Below are 19,203 nucleotides of genomic sequence, written 5' to 3'. Positions count from 1 at the left end.
GCATGTTTGAGGGAGTTCCCTCTTCCAGACTTTATGGACTGAATTCAGTAAGGGCAGACTTTCACGTGTAGGTGGGGGCACAATGGAGCATGCTGTAGCCCCAGGTCTAGAGGAGCAGGGCACCAAGTGTGGGGATGGGTAGTGGTGCTGGGCCTACGAGTGTGTTATGTTTCTTCGGCTGAGGCGGCTGCTGGGATCCACAGTATGTGTGCCTTGGTGAGCGCTGCAGGGGGGGTCACAGTGGCTGCAAGGGCTATTGGCGTCCCCAGCGGTGCCTCCAGGTTGAGCAGCTAGGGACCAGGGCAGGCACTGCTGGTGGCCAAAGCTGGTGGAGTATATACATTTGACTCTGGGTCCTTTCTCATTTGTAAAAAATGTTAACATATTCAGGTATAAATTCACTGCATGTCACTGATGTTAAAAATACTTTCCCATTTTATGATTGTACTTAATTTAAAATAATTTAAAATATTTACGCATCAGATCCATTACTTTTTTATTGCTTGGCTGATTTCTATAGAGGTTTATTTTCCCTCATGTTAAAATGCCTAAGTGTAGTCAATGTAGAAAATTTTCTTTAGAACAAATTCAAGAACAGTTACATTTGTTCTTATAGACATAGATAAAATCCCATTTTAATTTTAAAGTTAATTTAACACTAAAACAGCCATCGTTATTGTTATTTTCCTTTTCTTGGGTAAAGCATATTTCCCTAATTGATTTCAGTTAGGGTATAATTTCCTTATACTTATTGCTATAGAAACAATTTATTACTTTTTGTTATCTATGTCCTTCTCAAAGAAAAGTTCAAACTTCTCTTACCCCCTTAAACTTTGCTCATATTTACTTAGAATTTAAAGGGTGACACAACAGTTGGTAAAATAAATGAAAATGTATTATAAAAGTCTTTTACAAGGTCCAAGACATCTGTTATCTGAGGGAGCAATTCCTTGCACTGTATCATACAAACTATTCAAAGCACACTTGTGATCATAACACTTGTACTTTAGCTATTTAAACATGTACCTGGGTGTCGGTGAAGAGGAAGACCATATTCTTGTTATCCACACCAGCCAGTTTGTACAACTTCCTCAGGTCTTCATGAAAGCTGTCATAATTATATCCTCGGCTCAGTTCAATTTGCAAACATCTGTAACCACATATGTGAGCTGCAAGTCTTGTAAGAGACTGTTTTCCAGTGCCTCCTACTCCAACGAGCAGCGCATTGCCTCTTTCCTGACGAATCATGCGGGCAATCCTGCAGGTAACAAAGCAGAGAAAGACGTATTTCAAGTGTACAGATGTGGATCAGAGGGCCTGACCCAGTATGGACCGCTAGTGGCCAGTGGGGAATACTCCCTGAACAAAAGGACATCGGAAAGAGCAGGTGTGGCTAAAGTTCATGTCTGGGGGTGGGGGTGGGGGGGCACCTGGGTGGCTCAGTCAGTTAAGTGTCCGACTTCGGCTCAGGTCATGATCTCACAGTCCGTGAGTTCGAGCCCCGTGTCGGGCTCTGTGCTGACAGCTCAGAGTCTGGAGCCTGCTTCGGATTCTATGTCTCCCTCTCTCTCTGCCCCTACCCTGCTCACACTCTGTCTCTCTCTCAAAAATAAATAAACATCAAAATAAATAAATAAATAAATAAATAAATAAATAAATAAATAAAGTTCATGGCTGGGAGGAAAGACCTGCTGAGCTTTCATTGTGTCCATCTCTCCCATTTCCCACAGGCTGCTGGCCTTGGTCATGCAAATGTAGAGTAAAAGAAAATCTCTTCTCCTTTCTCTAAAGTGTGAAGGATTTTGTCAGAACCTTGGCTGATCTAAGCCACTGCTTATATTATAACCATTGTATTAACAAGCCCAGGGCTTCATTTATAAGGAGGAGCAAGCAGAAATACAGAAATACTGCTGGGTCTAGGAAAAGACAGTGCGGTTCAGAAGGGGAGCTCAGTGGGAATGCCCTGAAATGAATTTAATCTAAGATATCGACAACATTTTAGAAAATTTCTGATTCACGTTGACAACAAGAATATGAAAAGCACTGCTATGGTGATACTAGAGTGAACACTCGGGGGAAAAGCTGAGTTTAGCAAAAATTGGAGATGGAAAATCTGATGAACAAATTGAAAACCTCAGTGGAGGGGCACCTGGGTGGCTCAGTCAGTTAAGCGTCTGACTTTGGCTCAGGTCATGATCTCGAGATTCCTGAGTTTGAGCCCTGTGTCGGGCTCTCAGCTGTCAGTGTGGAGCCTGTTTCGGATTCTCTGTCTCCCTCTCTCTCTGCCCCTCCCCTGCTCACATGCTCTCTCTCTCTCAAAAATAAATAAATATTAAAACAAATAAACAACAAAAAACCTCAGCGGAACACGGGCCTTGCAAATAGGAAAATGGGAATTTGAAATAGGTGGAAAATTCAATAGGTGAAGTAGAAGACAAACTCAAGGAGTTTATCCAGAATGCAGAGAAGAAAGATAATGACATTACAATGACAAGAGAATAGAGATAAGGAGGACAAATGTAGGAGAAACAAGTGCGATCCCAGAGGCCACACAAATGGAAGTGCAGAAGGAGAGACAGGAGGGGACAGAACTGATGTGACAGCTGATGAAACAGTAGGAAGAAACCCCTGAGCGGAACCCATAGATTTGAAGTCCCTGAGGGTCAGGAAAGAAAACCAGAGAGGAGAGGCAAAACATTAAAGATTTTCTAGGAGATACATAAATATAAAATAAAATACGGGTGCATGCATACATATAAAATAGAAATATAGAAATCTATATTTTAGACATAATTGAAGAGACTGTGAGCATCTAAAAGGCAGACAAATTACTCCCAAAGGGACAAATAATTTCAGGCTGGCCTTAGGTGACTATTTTATAAGATGACATTCCATAAGACAATGGTTAGAGGGAAAGCTGTCATGTTATTGCTCAGAGCATAAGCCATCTAAACCTTCCTAAAAGATTTCTTGAAGATATATAAAGAAGTATAACTAAAGAAAAAATTGTTTAATGTTCATTTATTTTTGAGAGAGAGGGAGAGAACATGAACAGGGGAGGGGCAGACAGCAAGGGAGACACAGAATCCGAAGCAGGCTCCAGGCTCTGAGCTGTCAAGGACAGAGCCTGATGCGGGACTCAAACCCATGAATGGTGAGATTGTGACCTGAGCCAAAGTTAGACGCTTAACCAACTGAATCACTGAGGTGCCCCAAGAAGTATAGATAAAACTAAAAAAACCCAAGAAAGGGAGAGAGATGTCAGTATAAAGTGAGAAGTGTGTATGAGTCGAGTCCACATACTATTGTTAAGATGATAAAAAAGATGATAGTATCGATAAATTCCTCTTAAAAAGAAGATACAAACTGTAAAAATAATTTTTTTTTAATTACATCACGATTTATCTAAAATTTCAGACTGGGTTATCAGAAACTAGGAAAGCATGGGAGAATTATAACGGTAGATTTAATTTCTCTCTCCCTTTTAACAGGAAGTTTGCCTGTGTGTCTGAGTATCTATCTTAATTTTATTCAAAATTCTAATAATTAGAAAAGACTAGGTTCAAATATTTGAAAGTGATAATGGCCTTATTATTTTTTAAATTATGAAAGTAAAACACAGTCATTGTAACTGAGGGGAGAAAACAAGTGCTAAGCCTTCCCCATTTGTAAGCTCTATCACAAGGGCCTGGGTGTTCTTTAAAAAAAATTTTTTTTTAATGTTTATTTATTTTGGACAGAGAGAGAGACAGAGCATGAGCGGGGGAGGGGCAGAGAGAGTGGGAGACACAGAATCCGAAGCAGGCTCTAGGCTCTGAGCTGTCAGCACAGAGCCCGACGTGGGGCTCGAACTCACAGACCATGAGATCATGACCTGAGCCGAAGTCGGATGCTCAACCGACTGAGCCACCCAGGTGCCCCAAGGGCCTGGGTGTTCTGATCTCTGAGAACGGTGCCTAGCATAGTAGGGGCTTCATCAGCATTTGTTCAGTGAATTTATGTATGTTGACTTGTATGTGTGTATTACAAAAATGGGATTAAACTCTAATTACATTTTGTTTTATGATTGTTTTGCTAGATAATGTATTATGGACATTTTCATGCTAGTAAATACAGCAACAAATATACCATACTTATTTAGCCAGTTCCCTAGTGATGGATATTTAGTTCTTTCATGTTTTTCCTATCATACTAACAATATTAGAAAACAAAACTTAAAGCTAGCTGCAAATAGAATCCTTTCAGATCGTTAGAGTGAGAGAGAGGGAGACCATGAAACAGAAAGAAGTTGCATTAAAAAGGAACAGAAAATACGTTAGGATGTCATAAATGTGGCCATTAAAGCCATGTTTTAAAATAGTATTTAATTATATAGGATTTTGGAGGCAAATGTAATATAAGTGTTAAAGGCATGATGTTCAATAATATGTGCCATAATACAACTTTGTAAAAATCTCTATATACTTCCAAATATATTTGAAAGAAGCATACAATTTTAATAGTGGTTGTCGCTGGGTGAGGAGGTGAAATTATGAATGTTTTTCTAAATTCTATAATGAGTATGTTTACCATATGATCAGAAAAATAATCACAAAGTACAGTAGTTTCCCCCCTCAGTGATGGGGGATACATTCTAAGATCCCAGTGGATGCCTGAAACTATGGGTAGGATCAAACCTTAGTTTTCCTATACATACATACTTGATAAATTTTAATTTATAATTTAGTCACAGTAAGAGATTAACAACAATAATAATAACAGAACAATTATAACAATATGCTATAATAAAAGTTATGTGAATGTGGTCTCTCTCAAAGTATCTCATTGTACTGTACTTCCTGTAATGATTTGAGATAAGATGCCTATGTGATGAGATGAAGCGAGGTGAATGAGGTAGGCATTGTGACTTGGACTTAGGCTACTACTGACCTTCTGACGAATCATCAGAAGGAGGGTCGTCTGCTTCCTCACTGAGGTTGACTGTGGGTAAGTAAAACTGCAGAAAGTGAAACTGTGGATAAGGGGAGGACAACTGTAGATGTAGTTCTGCCTCGTAGGAAATACAAAGATGCCTTTTTTTCTGCAATAGTTCTATCCTCAAAAAGATCTTGGTGATATGAATTTTTATAAATAAAATTACACTTCTAAGAAAAAGGGAGACAAATGTCATTTCTTAATCTCCCTCTGAAATTCAGTACACTTTTACCAAATCATCTATATTGAAGTAACCAACTTCTACTTCCAGATCTTAAACACTATGACTTAGAAAACATTGATCAAACAGCTCCTATGCACCATTATCTTTGGTGGCAGGGGATAGGAGCTATGTAGCATGAGCATAGAACAGGAAGTCTACATTGAAAAGTGCTCCTCCAGGGTGAAGTAGACTTCTAAGTCATTATTTGGGATCTTCTAAAATAAGAATTAAACCTTCAAATTTGTCTCTTTCAGTTTCATACCTTCTTCTGTCCCTCAGGCCAGTCTGCTCTTTCCCTGCCCTGACTGCCTCGATAACACAGCTTTTTCCAGGACAGGGGTCAGCAAATAATGGTGTGTGGGCCAAATCCTGCCCCTTCACTGTGTTTTTAAAGTTTATTTATTTATTTGGGGAGAAGGAGAGGGAGAGGGAGAGGGAGAGGGAGAGGGAGAGGGAGAGGGAGAGGGAGAGGGAGAGAGAGGGAGAGAGAGAGAGAGAGAGAGAGAGAGAGAGAGAGAGAGAGAGAGAGAGAAAGAAAGAGAGCACACATGCACAGGGAAGGGGCAGAGAGGGAGAGAGAGAATCCCAAGCAGGCTCTGCACTGTCAGTGTGGAGCCTGAGGCGGGGCTCAAACTCACAAACTGTGAGATCGTGACCTGAGCCGAAATCAAGAGTCCCATGTTTAACAGACTAAGCCACCAAGGAGCCCCTTAAAATTTTTTTTATGGCCTATTAGCTAAGAATGTTTTTGTAGTTTTTAAGTGGCTAACAAAAACATCAAAAGAAGAGTAATATTTTCATATGTGAAAATCATATGATATTCTAATATTAGTGTCCATAAATAAAGTTTTATTGGAATGCAGCCATGCTCACTCATTCATTTACTGAAGGTGGCTGCTTTTGTGTTTCAGTGGTAGAAATGAGTCGTTGTGACAAGGTCCATATGACCCACAGAGTCCAAAATATTTCCTATTGGCCCTTCTCTAGGATCCTTTGCCAACTCCTCCCCTTGAGTAAGCAAATAGATGATGTAGGCACTATTTCCATGGTTGTCTCTGTCACAGTGCACACTAAACAGAAGACACATCACATCATCTGTTTATTTCTCTTCAGTCACCTAGGTTGGTATAATATTGAGAGGTAAAGGGATATGTAACAATGTTTTGCTGTTTTTTTCCATAATGTGCATGTGTTCCACAGTGGATGAAATATTGACTGTTAAAAAATCTTGCACTTTATATGTTACTCTTTCCTTGTTTCAGGTACAGTACAGTATTTTGATTATTTTCATCTGATATTATTGGAAACAAAAAATCTTACAGCACTTAATAACAAAAAGCTTATAACTTAATAACACTGCTTCCCAGTGTTATTTTTTCTGCCAACCTACATATCAATAGATAGAAAAGTCCCTCCACTAGGAATCCCCCAGCATTCCATTTTCTCTACTGCAGTAGGCAAGAGATGGCTGTCCTAATTAGTAGCTTACATTTTCATTGAGATCTGTTTTACCATCTTTGTACTGTGGTGACAACTCTGGGCATATGTAATGGGTGGAAATACCCAGGTGCAAATTGCCCTTTGAAAACACAGGCTCTAAAGAAAAAAAAATGTTTGTGGTTTGGGAAGGCTTTTATCTACTTATCCTATGCAAAAAATTAAAAAATAAAAAAATAAATGTAAAATGTCACCAACAAATGGAAATGTAGTATCTGCTAAATTACTGAATTCTCCCATAACTCATGTTCATAATGAAGCCCTTTCTGTTGCTCTTCAGCAGTAGGTATTTGAGAGCTCTTACAAGTAGAAATTTGTTTACTCTAATTCCTACCTTCTGATCCTCCCTAGAAAAAGAAGACGTCTATGCTGTAATTCACATGGCAGCCCTTTGTGTATCTGAACACCAAGTCTCCTCCATTCTACAAATGGCTTTTCATTTCCTCCTGTAATATTTTAAGCAATCCTTGAGTGGCCTGCTGATTCTCTTTCATAAAAATAACAAAGATTATAAATGCAATTAAGCAGACTTTGCCTATAGTCTGGTCTCTTCTCCAGGAAGTTTCTCAGACCAGAGTATTATTAGACCATTATTTTTTTTTTCCAGGCTTAGGGCCAGTGTGAGCTATAGGATAAAAGTTGTTAGGAGCTAGCATGCGGGTATGTAGGCAGGGGGAAGGATAAGAAGCAAGTGGTATCTCAACAACCCAGTGACAAACTATTGTTATAACACTGGAGTTGTGACAAAAAATAGATTCTCAAATTAGAGTTGATTAAACAGCAGAAGTATAGGAAAGGTAAAACAATTGATTGCTTATGGTTTATAGAAAAAAAATCCTGAGGATTTAACTGTCCAACTTAACACGATCCAACACTAAAATGTAGTTGACGAGGGAAAAAAAAACAAAGCCGTGAAAATCTTGCTATGGTAGCAGACTGCAGGAAATCCTGTCCTCACACACACTTTACACTGCGGATTGCACAGAATACTATATCAAATCTGGGCATCACGTTTTAAGTGGAACATGGAGAAATTATCAAGTGCTCAGTATGTGGAGGCTGAAAATAATCTCTAACAGGCAACAGTGGAGGATCTGGGTTATATCTGCTCAGAGAACGGAAAGCTAAGTGGAGCCTAGTCACAATTTTCAAATATTTGAGGGCTATAATGAAAAAAGTGGATCCATTTTGGGTGGAGGCACCCGCAGCACAGTTAGAGCCAAAGGACTGGATGCGATTCTCAGTCTGTGACTCACCAGCTAGGGGACTTGGGACAATCCACCTAATCTTTCTGTGGTACACGGGACTGTCCAAAAATGGCTGCAGTAACGTTTCTGGCCCTACTTGCTCTTTGATCCTGTTAAGGGACAGAGTCTCTGACCCTTTGTTGTCAACTGGGTAGGCCTGTGCGACTCCTTTGACTAACAGTATGGTATAAGTGATGTTATGTGACTTCCGAGGCTGTTGTGAGAGGGCATTTGGCTTCTGTTGTCACTCTCAGGGCACCGGACTTCGGAGCCCTGAGCCATGGGAGAAGCCCAGACACTCTGATGCTGCTGTGCTAGAGAGACACAATCCGTGCACACACAGGCAGAGGTGCGCCATGTGCTCCAGATGCTGTGTGACTTTGACTGCATTGAGACACCCAAGACAGAACCCCTGGGAACCTGAGATCAGGAAATAATGAAGCTACCAAGGGTCACGGTGGCTTATCATACAGCAACAGACCACCGGAACATTCTCGGAGCCTTATCTGTAGAGAGAGTATGATACTGGGCCGCAGAGAGCTGTTATCACGGTGAAACGCAATACTCCATATCATTGTTTCATACTCACACCGAGCGCCATTATTATTACTGCTCCACAGGATGGAACTGACAGCAGATGTCACAGGCAGCAAATTGTGTATCATCCTTCAAGTGTCATTTTAATACTTAGAATTGTCAACAGTATACAAAAACACCTAAAAAAGTGGTGTATCATAGGATTTCCCTCATATGTGGAATTTAAGAAACAAAACAAATGAACAAAGAAAAACAAGAGACAAACCAAAAAACAGACTCTTAAATATAGAGGACAAACTGATGGTTAGCAGAGGGGGGTCCAGGGAGTGGGAGAAATAGGTGAAGGGGATTAAGAGTACACTTAACGTGATAAGCACTAAGTAATGCACAGAATTGTTGAGTCACTATATTGTACACCTGAAACTAATACAACACTGTATGTTAATTATACTGGAATTAAAATTTTAAAAAGGGGGTGTATTCCCCAAGGACTGTAGATATTCAGGCTGGATACCTATTTGTCATGGGCATCCCTTAAAGGATACTTGCAATGGGTAAAAGTCAGGCTTATAAGCAGATGGAGTCTACAATACTTGGATTCCACTCATTTTATTATAATCTTGAACCCCTTATTTCTTTAGGCATACACATAATCAGCCTTTTTATACTGTACATGTATCTCTGTAAACTACCTTACATCCTTTTTTTTTTTTTCTTATAATGAGACAGGGCATTTAAAACAAATAAAAACAATCTATTAATATTTAATCAAAATAATCCCTGGGTTCCAATTCATGCAGTTTATATTTAAAATATATAAAAAATAACTTTTACATTATAGCAAGATTTTCCAATAGGCCTTTGTCCATCTGAAAATCTATTTAAAGTCTTTTGTAAAACTTAATTCTTACCTTTCAAAAAAAATTTTTTTTTAACATTTATTCATTTTTGAGAGACAGAGACAGAACGTTAGCGGGGGAGAGGCAGAGGGAGACACAGAATCCAAAGTAGGCTCCAGGCTCCAAGCTGTCAGCACAGAGCCCGACACAGGGTTTGAACTCATGAACCCTGAGATCATGACCTGAACTGAAGTTGTACACCCAACCGATTGAGCCACCCAGGCACCCCATTTCTTAACTTTTTCTTAAAGATTTTTTAAAGTTTATTTATTTTGAGAGAGAGAGAGAGAGAGGGAGAGTGCACATGCACAAGTGGGGGAGGGGCAGAGAGAGAAAGGGAGAGAGAGAATCCCCAGCAGGCTCCACACTGTCTGTGTAGAGCCCCATGTGGGGTTTGAACTCATGAACTGGGAGATCATGACCTGAGCTGAAATCAAGAGTTGGACATTCAACCCACTGAGCCACCAAGACACCCTAATTCTTACCTTTTAATACAATGTATTATTGGACACCCTATAGTACTATACCTTGAAACATGTTCTATAGCATCCTGGAAGAAAACCAACTTTACTTCTTTGGGATTTATAAGGTTATAATCGTCAAGATAGTCCTGTAGAACATTTGCGATTTTCTCCATATCAGGCATGTCATTGTAAATCCGATCAGTCTTATCTGCTCCAAACTATAAGATGATTTATGGGAGAGGGACAAAGTTAGATCAATTATGATACAGAAATACACACATTCATAATCTTAGGAGGTAATATTCTTTCACCCATGTTGCTATTTAATCATCTGCATGCATATATATGAATATGTGTTATATATTGTATTATATAATGTACATATTAGCAAGGCTTCAAAACCAAGGAAATGGGACTAAGAAACTCAGATTTTCATGGATAACTGAAAATCCATTTCATTTGACTTCAAATGGCACATTGGAATTTCAGCAATCTTTGCTATAAAATCCACACAGGAGCTCAGAAATAGGTTTTCATACTTTCTCACTGTATCTTATTGTGGTTTCATATTTTTGCTCTCAGCCTGTTGATATAAGAAAAGCTAAATGGGCTGAAAATTATGCATGCCAGACTGTTAGGGTTATAAAAAATCATGCCAGAACTACATGTAGTTTTTACCAGTGGTCATCTCATTAATTAAACCATTGGGAATGAAATTTGGTGTAAACTATAAGGAATTGAGTTCCTGTGTGAGGTCCTGTTTGGACCTGTTGATGACGTCTTTTCTTTGCTGTAGCAACTGCCCTGGGGGCATTTTTATTTGGAGCCATTGATTAAAATACTCATAGGTAATGCAAGAAGGGTCCAACTGCTCTTTTCCTATTGCTTTACTCCCCTATTTGATAATTAGATCAGTAGGAACACATAGGAAATATAATCACCACCTGGAAACAAACTTTGGACTTTGTTTTTAAATACATTTAAATAGATCTGTTTCACACAAATTATCTTTTTTATTTCCAGGGGTTACAGGGTGATGAGGTAATTGCATACTTGTAATAGAAAGACAAGTTGTTCATTTGTTTGAAAGCCTGCTGTATACCTAGCTCTATGCAGGAAGCTAGAGATTTAGAGTGAACAAAACAGACATGGCCCCTGCCCTCTTGAAGACACTAGGAATGTTGCACCCAACAAGAGTCAACTTGGAAAAACAAGATGGTTATCAATGAACACAGGTAGGATGGTTAGATGGAAGGCTTATTGGAGGTGGTTCTAGAGGGTTGGTGTGTACATGTTATTGGGGGTACAAACTGAGGAGGAAGAAAAATTTTGCAATTAATGAGAGTTACCCTGAAATGAAGAGGGCAGCACTGGTAACCTAATTAGCTTCCACTGCTGGAAGCATTTAGACACAGGCTGAACAGCTACACAGAATACAGTAAGGGGGATTCCAGTCCTGAGTTAAGAAACTAATTCTCTCTTCTTCCTTCCAAATCGAAAACCTGATGGGGCTCTGATTCAAACTATTGCCAAAACGAATGTGACTAGATCAGGAGTCAACAATCTGTTTCTCTAAAGGGCCAGATAATAAATATTTTAGGTTTTGAAGGTCATTATAGCCTTTGTTGCTACTACTGCACTCTGTCTTGTGATGCAAAAGCCACCACATAAAAATACAGTGCACAAATGGACGTGGCTATGTTCCTACAGAATTTTATTTACAAAAATGGGCAGTGGGATACAGATTTGACCTATGGGCCATAGTTTGCTGACCCTTGGTCCTGATCTTTAATCTTCACAGATGTAGCAAAGTTCTTGCTGAATATGAAACTGGACTGTAAAATAGTAAATACTTTATAATCTTCAAATGTAGTCAACATACTTGCCTTAATAAAGTCTCCAAAGATGATGGGTTTTGTCAAAAAATATTCCAGGCCAATTGCAATTCCAAAATGTTTGTCTATTCAAAAAACAAATCAATTTTTAATATATGATAAGCTTGAATGCAATACTTCAATAAGATATACAGAATAATATCAGCTGTTACTTTACGTAGAAGGCTTAACTAGTATGAATGAAACTGAGAGAAAGCCATGTTAACACCATAACATTTTAGTTTGGTTGATAATCTCCTGAATTTAAGATTAAGAATATTTAATGTTAATAGACATTTTATTAAATAATAGATATTAAATATGTATTTAATAGGGCGCCTTGGTGACTCAGTCAGTTAAGCGTCCAACTTCAGCTCAGGTAATGATCTCACGGTCTGTGAGTTCGAGCCCTGCGTTGGGCTCTGTGCTGTCAGTTCAGAGCCTGGAGCCTTCTTCGGATTCTGTCTCCCTCTCTCTCTCTGTCCCTCCCCCACTCACACTCTGTATCTCAAAATATGAATAAACATTAAAAATTTTTTTAAATATGTATTTAATAAATAAGAGGTACTTTAGAAATATCCTAGCTTCTTACCAGACAAAATGCTGGTTCTCCTAACTTTCCCTTTTCTACTTAGAATTCCCTTTCTGAATTTAAAATATTAACTTTTCCTGAGTTTCAACAAAAGGATTTTTATAATATTTCATATACTTCTACATATTTGAATCATTGAAGAGAAAAACGTTTTTACACATGAATGACTGAAACCCATTTTGCTTTACCTTATCTAAGCTCATTTTAATTTTTCTTTATGGAAATCAAATGGCTTTTCCAGCCCCCCACCCCACCCCACCAAAAGAAAGAAAAAGAACAGCTACATAACGAGTGATATTTACTGGCCATTTCTGTCAAAATAGCATGGAAATAGTGCTTATCTTCATTATTAATCAAACGGTCATGGAAGACTCTTTGGCATTCATGGCAAAAGAGTCTAAATATCTGTATTTCTTCTCTTACTGTTCCTGGATCACATTGGAGGATACCTGTTTGTTTAAGAGAAGGGAAAAGGGAAAATTCTACATTTGTGGAATATCTAGTAACAGGTTAATTAACTAGAAAAATCCTTAAGTCCAACTTTATCCCCACACCACCAGAAATGGGTGCTTCCCCAATGGGTATACACACATAGAGTAATGGTGATTTCACTTTTTGAAAGCAAAATTGGACACATTATCTGGCAAACCCCTTTTTCTTGTTTTGTGATGTTTCTTTAACTGAACACATGAAGTGGTCAGACTTCACAGTATAGGCAACGTTCATCTCATTATTACGTTGGGTTGCAACATGTTAAGTGAGAACTGTCACAGCTCTTTAATATACATATATATTCATCCAGGCCGCCCCTGCCCCGCTGCCCTGACCCCTGACCTTTACACTGTTTTTCAGAACACCAATTCCCTCTCTCATTCTCTCCCAATGTTCAGTCCTCACCAAATGCCCTTGGTCCTTCTGGCTTCTACTCAAATTACTCTGAGTACTCCGAGTATTAATATAAATTGTAATTGTAAACATAGTTGTAATAATACCAAGTTACAACAAAAGCAGTGATGTATAGCAATCCTCCAAGTGTTCACTCTATGGGGGACCCTTCACTTCCCACAACACAGTGCCGAGAGGGTCAGGGAGCACATTTACTACACGCACAGGTGTAGAGAGCAGACAGGATGAGTCATACAACAAAAGAACAGAATCCCTGAGTAGGCTGGAGAGGATGGGATCCAGTGTCAGAGAGAGTACTGGCACGTGGTCCGAGTAGGGACACGTCAGCCATTGCAGTAGGAGGGAAGGCAGATGCAGGTTGTCTAGGAGAGTTGGAAGATGGGGCAGTCTGGTTTGATTTCTTCTATTGTTTTCAGTGAAATAAGAAGACAGGTCATCAGCTGGGAGCAAGAAATGGAAAGGGATGCTGGTGGCCTGAGGGAAGCCATGAAGTAGTCAGTCTGGGGTGGGGTTTGGTGGGGACCTGAATAGGGAACATGTAATGAGATTTCTGGGTGTGGCACAGACACTCATGTACATACAATTCTACTGAGAGACTGGGGTGAATGGAAATGAAGGGAGGGTGCAGGTCAGAGAATGAGGGTTCCATACATTACCTTGTACACATTTGGATAAATCCCTCAAGTTAAAGATGTAATGGGACTTGGCTGGTGTTGGCAGAAGATCAACACTCATTCTGTTATAAATCTCAACTGCAGCCTCTACAATGTTTGATGCGGTTTGCTTTACAGCTGGTGGGAAGTCACTGAGGAAGCCATTTAAGATGGCCTAGAACAAGAAACATAATGTGAGAGGGTTAGAATTTTTTTTTTATGATGATGCTTTTCCTAATAATAACTAGAAAGTTGGATTCCAATGCAAGGACATATGGGTGATAAAACTTTTCCATTCACTTCAGAGTATGTCCCCTAGAGTGGGCGCACTCCTGTCTTCTGAGATTGGTGATCCCTGAGCCACATTTGTATCTGACCAGAGAACGGACCAAACTTACTCTCCATGTAATTTAGACTTCTGCTTACTGTGTGTCCAGAGGGTCATTGTGGAATGCCCAAACTCATCTGGAAAAAGTCCTCTCTCTGATTTTTATGGGTGAATTACTAAGAGTTCCATAGACTTCGTCCTCATGTATGTTTAAAGTACAACTTACTCATAACAGCACCTCTTCCCCCCTTTAGCGTCCCCAGCATATGGCCCCACCCTGTGATTAAGATCAGGAACACAGAAGTCTCCTTTGACACTTCCCATTCTCTGTCCTCCCCCAGTCAAGCTTGAATACATTTCTTGAATGTCTGCTTCCCTGACATGAGCTCATTCCAGCCCTGACTCTTTCATGGGGGCTTCTTTCACCCTTTTCTTCTCTCACTGGCCTCTCCATTTCCGCTCCTGTCTCCCTTCAGGCACTGCCTCCCCTGTCAGTCCAGGCTTACTGTACCCTCTTCCCCATTGCTCAGCGTGACCCAGCCACATTGGCCTAACCACCCAGGCTCTCTTCTCTCTCAGGGTCTCCACGCATCTGTCCCCCTTCCACCATCTGCTGCCTCATGGCTCTCTGCTGGCAGGGACTTTTTGATTCTTGTGTTTTCGGTTACTTGTCATCTCTTTAGAGAGGCCTTCCCTGACTCCTCCTGTCAGTGTCTCTTATGGCTCTCTGATCTTCTCATATGTTGCCACAATCTCAAAGTTCTTATTTACTAGCTAGCCTGCTGCCCCCAGGTGCTTGGGACAATCATAGATTTTTAAATAGATAAGTTCCCATCACTATTAACCTTGGAGTTACTCATGGGAGAAGCCACCAGAATACACACCAATGCTTGTAAGTCAGTCCTTGTGACTTTAGACTTTTGGCTCATATAAGACATATTTTAAAATAAACCCAAGTATTTGTTTCAATGAGCTTCCTTGTTAAACATTAGTTTTAGCAGCTTATGAGGGCTATCTTTTGAGGTACCATCCTTCTGGGACCCCAACATGAGTTTAACATGCTCCATATGGCCCACATTTTGAGTAGGACCATCCCAACATATATAAAATAAAAATTTTACTATACATATTGTATATAAATTATATATTAAAAAATTAAAATTGTAGTCTGTTTATTCTCCATCACACAAATTATATAGTTATAGATAGTATTACTATAATATATATTAGTTCATTCGTCTGTTTATTATCTGGCTCCATCGTGGAAGCTCCGTGAGCACAAGGATGGCATCTGATTTGTTTAAAATGTAACACCAACGTCTGGCACATGGGAGCTGCTCAACAAATATTTGTTCAATGAATGAAATTAAGAACTACTAAACTGATATTCATAAATTACAATTAGCACGTCGTTATAGAGTTTACTGAGGACCAGGGCGTGGTATTCTATTTAATGGTCTGCCTTACATGGCATGTCTAGCAACTTTGAAAAGCTTCTACTAAGAATACGCACACAAGACTGAGCCAGAATTCCCACAGTTTGGGGGAAGGACGTTTTGGCCTGAGGACATTGTTAGTACTTCACGGAGTTGATCTTTTTCTCTTTAAGTTTATTTATTTATTTTGAGAGAGGGAGAGAGAGCGAGCATGAGCATGAGTGGGGGAGGGGAGAGAAAGGGAGGGAGAGAGAATGCCAAGCAGGCCCCACACTCAGTATGGAGCCCAGCCCATGCAGGGCTCTATCTCACCACAGTGAGATCACAACCTGAGATGAAATCAAGAGTCGAATGCTCAACTGACTGAGCCACTTAGGCACCCCGTTCATCATTTTTGATTACTGCTGTTACATCTTTCTAATTAGAAATGACATCTACATCATCAATCTAATTTGTTGTGTGCTGTTTAGTTGACCTTTAGGATATATAGTGATGCACATTTTTTGTGTATAAATTTCCAGTAAGTAAACATGAAGATGTGTATGAATGTGGCTCAAGGATGAGTCAGTCACTCGTAAACACACATAATCCAAATCACAGCAAAGCCATCCTTAGTGGTTTGCTCCCTGCATATGTGTGCTGTTTGGCTAACTTGCAACAGACTATCCAAGAAAGTACAGCGAAACTACTAATTGTTTTCCAAATAATAGATGGTTGAAAACATTATGTGCATCCTATAAATATACTATACATGTACTATGTAGACTCATCAGCTTCTTTCATACAGTGGAAATAAATCAGTTATTCATGTTGCTAACGACAGATTTACTTTAATTTATTGATTTGCTTTTCTTCAGTTCTTGGTGGTCCCTCAAGTTCTTTTTCCTCGTACAGTGACCAAGGACAGGGAAAGTGGGGTATGAGGTCTTGGGCACTGCTTAGATGGGTTGTGATGAACGTAGAGCTTGGGATCCATGGATCTAGAACAAATTCTTTTCTTCTACAGGTAAAACATCCTGTCTATTCTGACAGTGAGGAGTATAGGCTTCCCCACCTGAATCTAGTCCAACCCAGCAGCCCTGGGATCTCTCAGGGCTGGAGAAAGAGGGCTGGAAATTTCATTTCCATTTTCGCCCCCAGTTAGTGCAAGTTTTAAATATTCGCCTGTACGTTACAATGAAAGGAAACAGTTCCTGCCTGTTTTCAGCTGGGATGTACTTGCCAGATGATGTCCCTGTGAGTGACACATTTCCCATGGACGTGACAATCCTACAGGGAGAGGGAGGAGGCTGAGGGTTGGGAATCGTTTCATTTCCAGGAGGCCAGATTCCACATTTTCCTTCCCATCCAAGAAAACATTGTAGGATAATTAAGAATGACATTTTTTGTTGGGATAGCCTTGAATTTGCTCTCATTTATTGAAATATGAAAGAATTAGCAAATTCAGTACTTTATCATCAGGCATAGGCTACCTGGGACATACTTCTCTGCTAATCATATCACAAAGTGTGTCAGGATAGTATGTTTGGGAGTCACTCATTTCAAACTTCAAAATATATACACAGGGTTTCAACAAAAGAGGGGGGGATTCAAAAAATTCTTCTAATGCCTGTGTTGGTCCCTGTTACCCACTTCATGTTTTGTTCTACACTTTGTCATAGGAGATAAGCTCCAGCCTTTCATATTTGAAAGTATTCTACCAAACAAAAGTTTAAAAAAACAAAGTTTTTTGAAATGTGGGGGTTCTTATGTGTCATTTTGGCATTAGCTCCTAAACAACTTACTGAAACTACCTCAAATTTTTTAAAAACAATTTCCCATGGATGTAAGCTGTTTCAATATGAAAACCACTTTCCATCTACTAATCATTGTGTACATGTTGGCTCTGTCCTTTTTCTCCTCGAAGAGGGTCCCATGGGAAGGAGAGGCCAATGCTGGAGAATGCAGTGGCTCACTTACAGCCAGTGTCACTGCCCCTCTTTGGCTTCCAGGTGATTTACCACCAAAGTCAGCTTCTCCAAACCAGTCACCAGTCTTATCCCACCTGTATGCCCACATTACCATTTCTTGCCCCTGTGACTGCATTTACCCGTGAGCCTTCTGTTCCCAAGATCTGTTCCTCCCTGTCAATTCTGGTCCCCCAAGACTCAGCTCACCATCTTCTCTATGAGCTTTTGCTGGTTGGTGATGGCATGCTGTCTCATGTTCTCTCATCATCCTACTCAAAATAATGTTACTGAGCACTTACAGGGCAGGCACGGTTCTATTCCCCCATTTAAAGGATGAGGAGTGGCCCCATGGGAAGTTTGTACAGGTGGAAGAAATATGGGTGGTTGTTTTTGTTGGAGGTGGTCGTGGCAGTGAGGTGATGAATTCTAGATTAGGTGTGTTATGCTTGAGGTCCTTGGGGTATCAGGGACTCTGATGGGCAAGTGGGCACAGGGACCTGGTGGCCAGCTATGAGAGGAGCACAGAGGCGGGGGGTGGGTGGGTAGTGGGCAAGATCTGGTGACTGCTGGGAGGCAAGGGCCAAAGATACAGCCTTCCTTAAAGGAAGGAGCTGTGCTTTGACAATCTTTCTGCATTCCTAAAACTGTCTCTGAGATCACAGACACAGAAGGCAGTGATGCAAATGCCTGCCAGCTACTGCCCAGTTGCCTCTGGGTTTACCTGGTTTCTGCTCAGGAAAAGGGACCGGTGGGCTCCCCAGAAACACAACAGCCTATTTTGACTGTGGGAGTTTTAGAACAAATATATTTTCTTTTTCTCTCTTGCCTAGGTTTAAATTCATATTTACCTGAAAAATCTGTTTCAGACTGTGCTCTGAGGGCGTCGGAAGGCACAGCATGCTGAAGTGTCGGATAAAACGGGGAGTCACAGGGTTGCGGCCACCACCTGGAGGTGCACATGCTGAGACGATCGTTACATCCTGTGTGGGAAGAAATCCACGTGGGTCACCCAGCAAAGAAAGAGATGAGAGCTGCCCATGCCAATGGGAGGCCTCAGAACCAACACTTTTTTGAGGACCTACCATATGATAGGATTACGTTATGTTTCCCCACACATCATCTGGCTTCATCCTCACAACAACCTCGGGAGATCACTACTGTCACCCTAATTTTGCAGATGAGAAAGATCAAGACCCTGGGTGGTTAAGTTGTTCAAGGTCACTCAGCTATCACATCTATCTGTATAAACACACCTATGTAAAAATTTAATCTTAAAAAATTGTTAACGAATTGTATCTTGGGTTAAAATATATTCACTTGACAAATATTAAGTATAGTTTATTCTTATTATTTGTGGTAGCTTTGTTTGATAAAATCAGTGGAACACTGAATTAAGATACTGATCCATGGCTCCTTTGGGAAAAACAGGGTTATGAGCCTTTGGTCATAACATTTTCAATGGGCCAATACATGATATCGTAATTGCCTCTGGTCTTGACCCCTTAGACCACCCCTCCTCTGCAGCCAAGGAAATCTTTCCATAATATTTCCTCTAGAGACAGAGCACCTCTTAGAGGATAAATCCACATTCCTTGTCATGGCAGCATGGCCCCCTGGGCTGATC

The 19,203-nt window shown here is 40.2% G+C and overlaps 1 protein-coding gene across 1 annotated transcript in view; it reads right to left on the bottom strand.

Moving 5' to 3' along the window:
* DNAH6 (dynein axonemal heavy chain 6) overlaps positions 1-19,203 on the bottom strand; it is a 242,664-nt gene that overhangs the window by 84,090 nt on the left and 139,371 nt on the right. Inside the window, exons 41-46 of the mRNA XM_042981846.1 lie at positions 18,428-18,559; positions 13,870-14,041; positions 12,610-12,756; positions 11,728-11,801; positions 9,905-10,059; positions 1,027-1,258 (exon numbers count right to left, since the gene is read on the bottom strand). Of these exons, the coding sequence (XP_042837780.1) occupies positions 1,027-1,258; positions 9,905-10,059; positions 11,728-11,801; positions 12,610-12,756; positions 13,870-14,041; positions 18,428-18,559 (912 nt within the window). The remainder of the gene's footprint in view (positions 1-1,026; positions 1,259-9,904; positions 10,060-11,727; positions 11,802-12,609; positions 12,757-13,869; positions 14,042-18,427; positions 18,560-19,203) is intronic.

This window comes from Panthera tigris, chromosome A3 (assembly GCF_018350195.1).
Source record: "Panthera tigris isolate Pti1 chromosome A3, P.tigris_Pti1_mat1.1, whole genome shotgun sequence".
NCBI lineage: Eukaryota > Metazoa > Chordata > Mammalia > Carnivora > Felidae > Panthera > Panthera tigris.
Note: the sequence above shows the minus strand (reverse complement) of the source record. Positions and strands in the feature narration are given on the sequence as shown.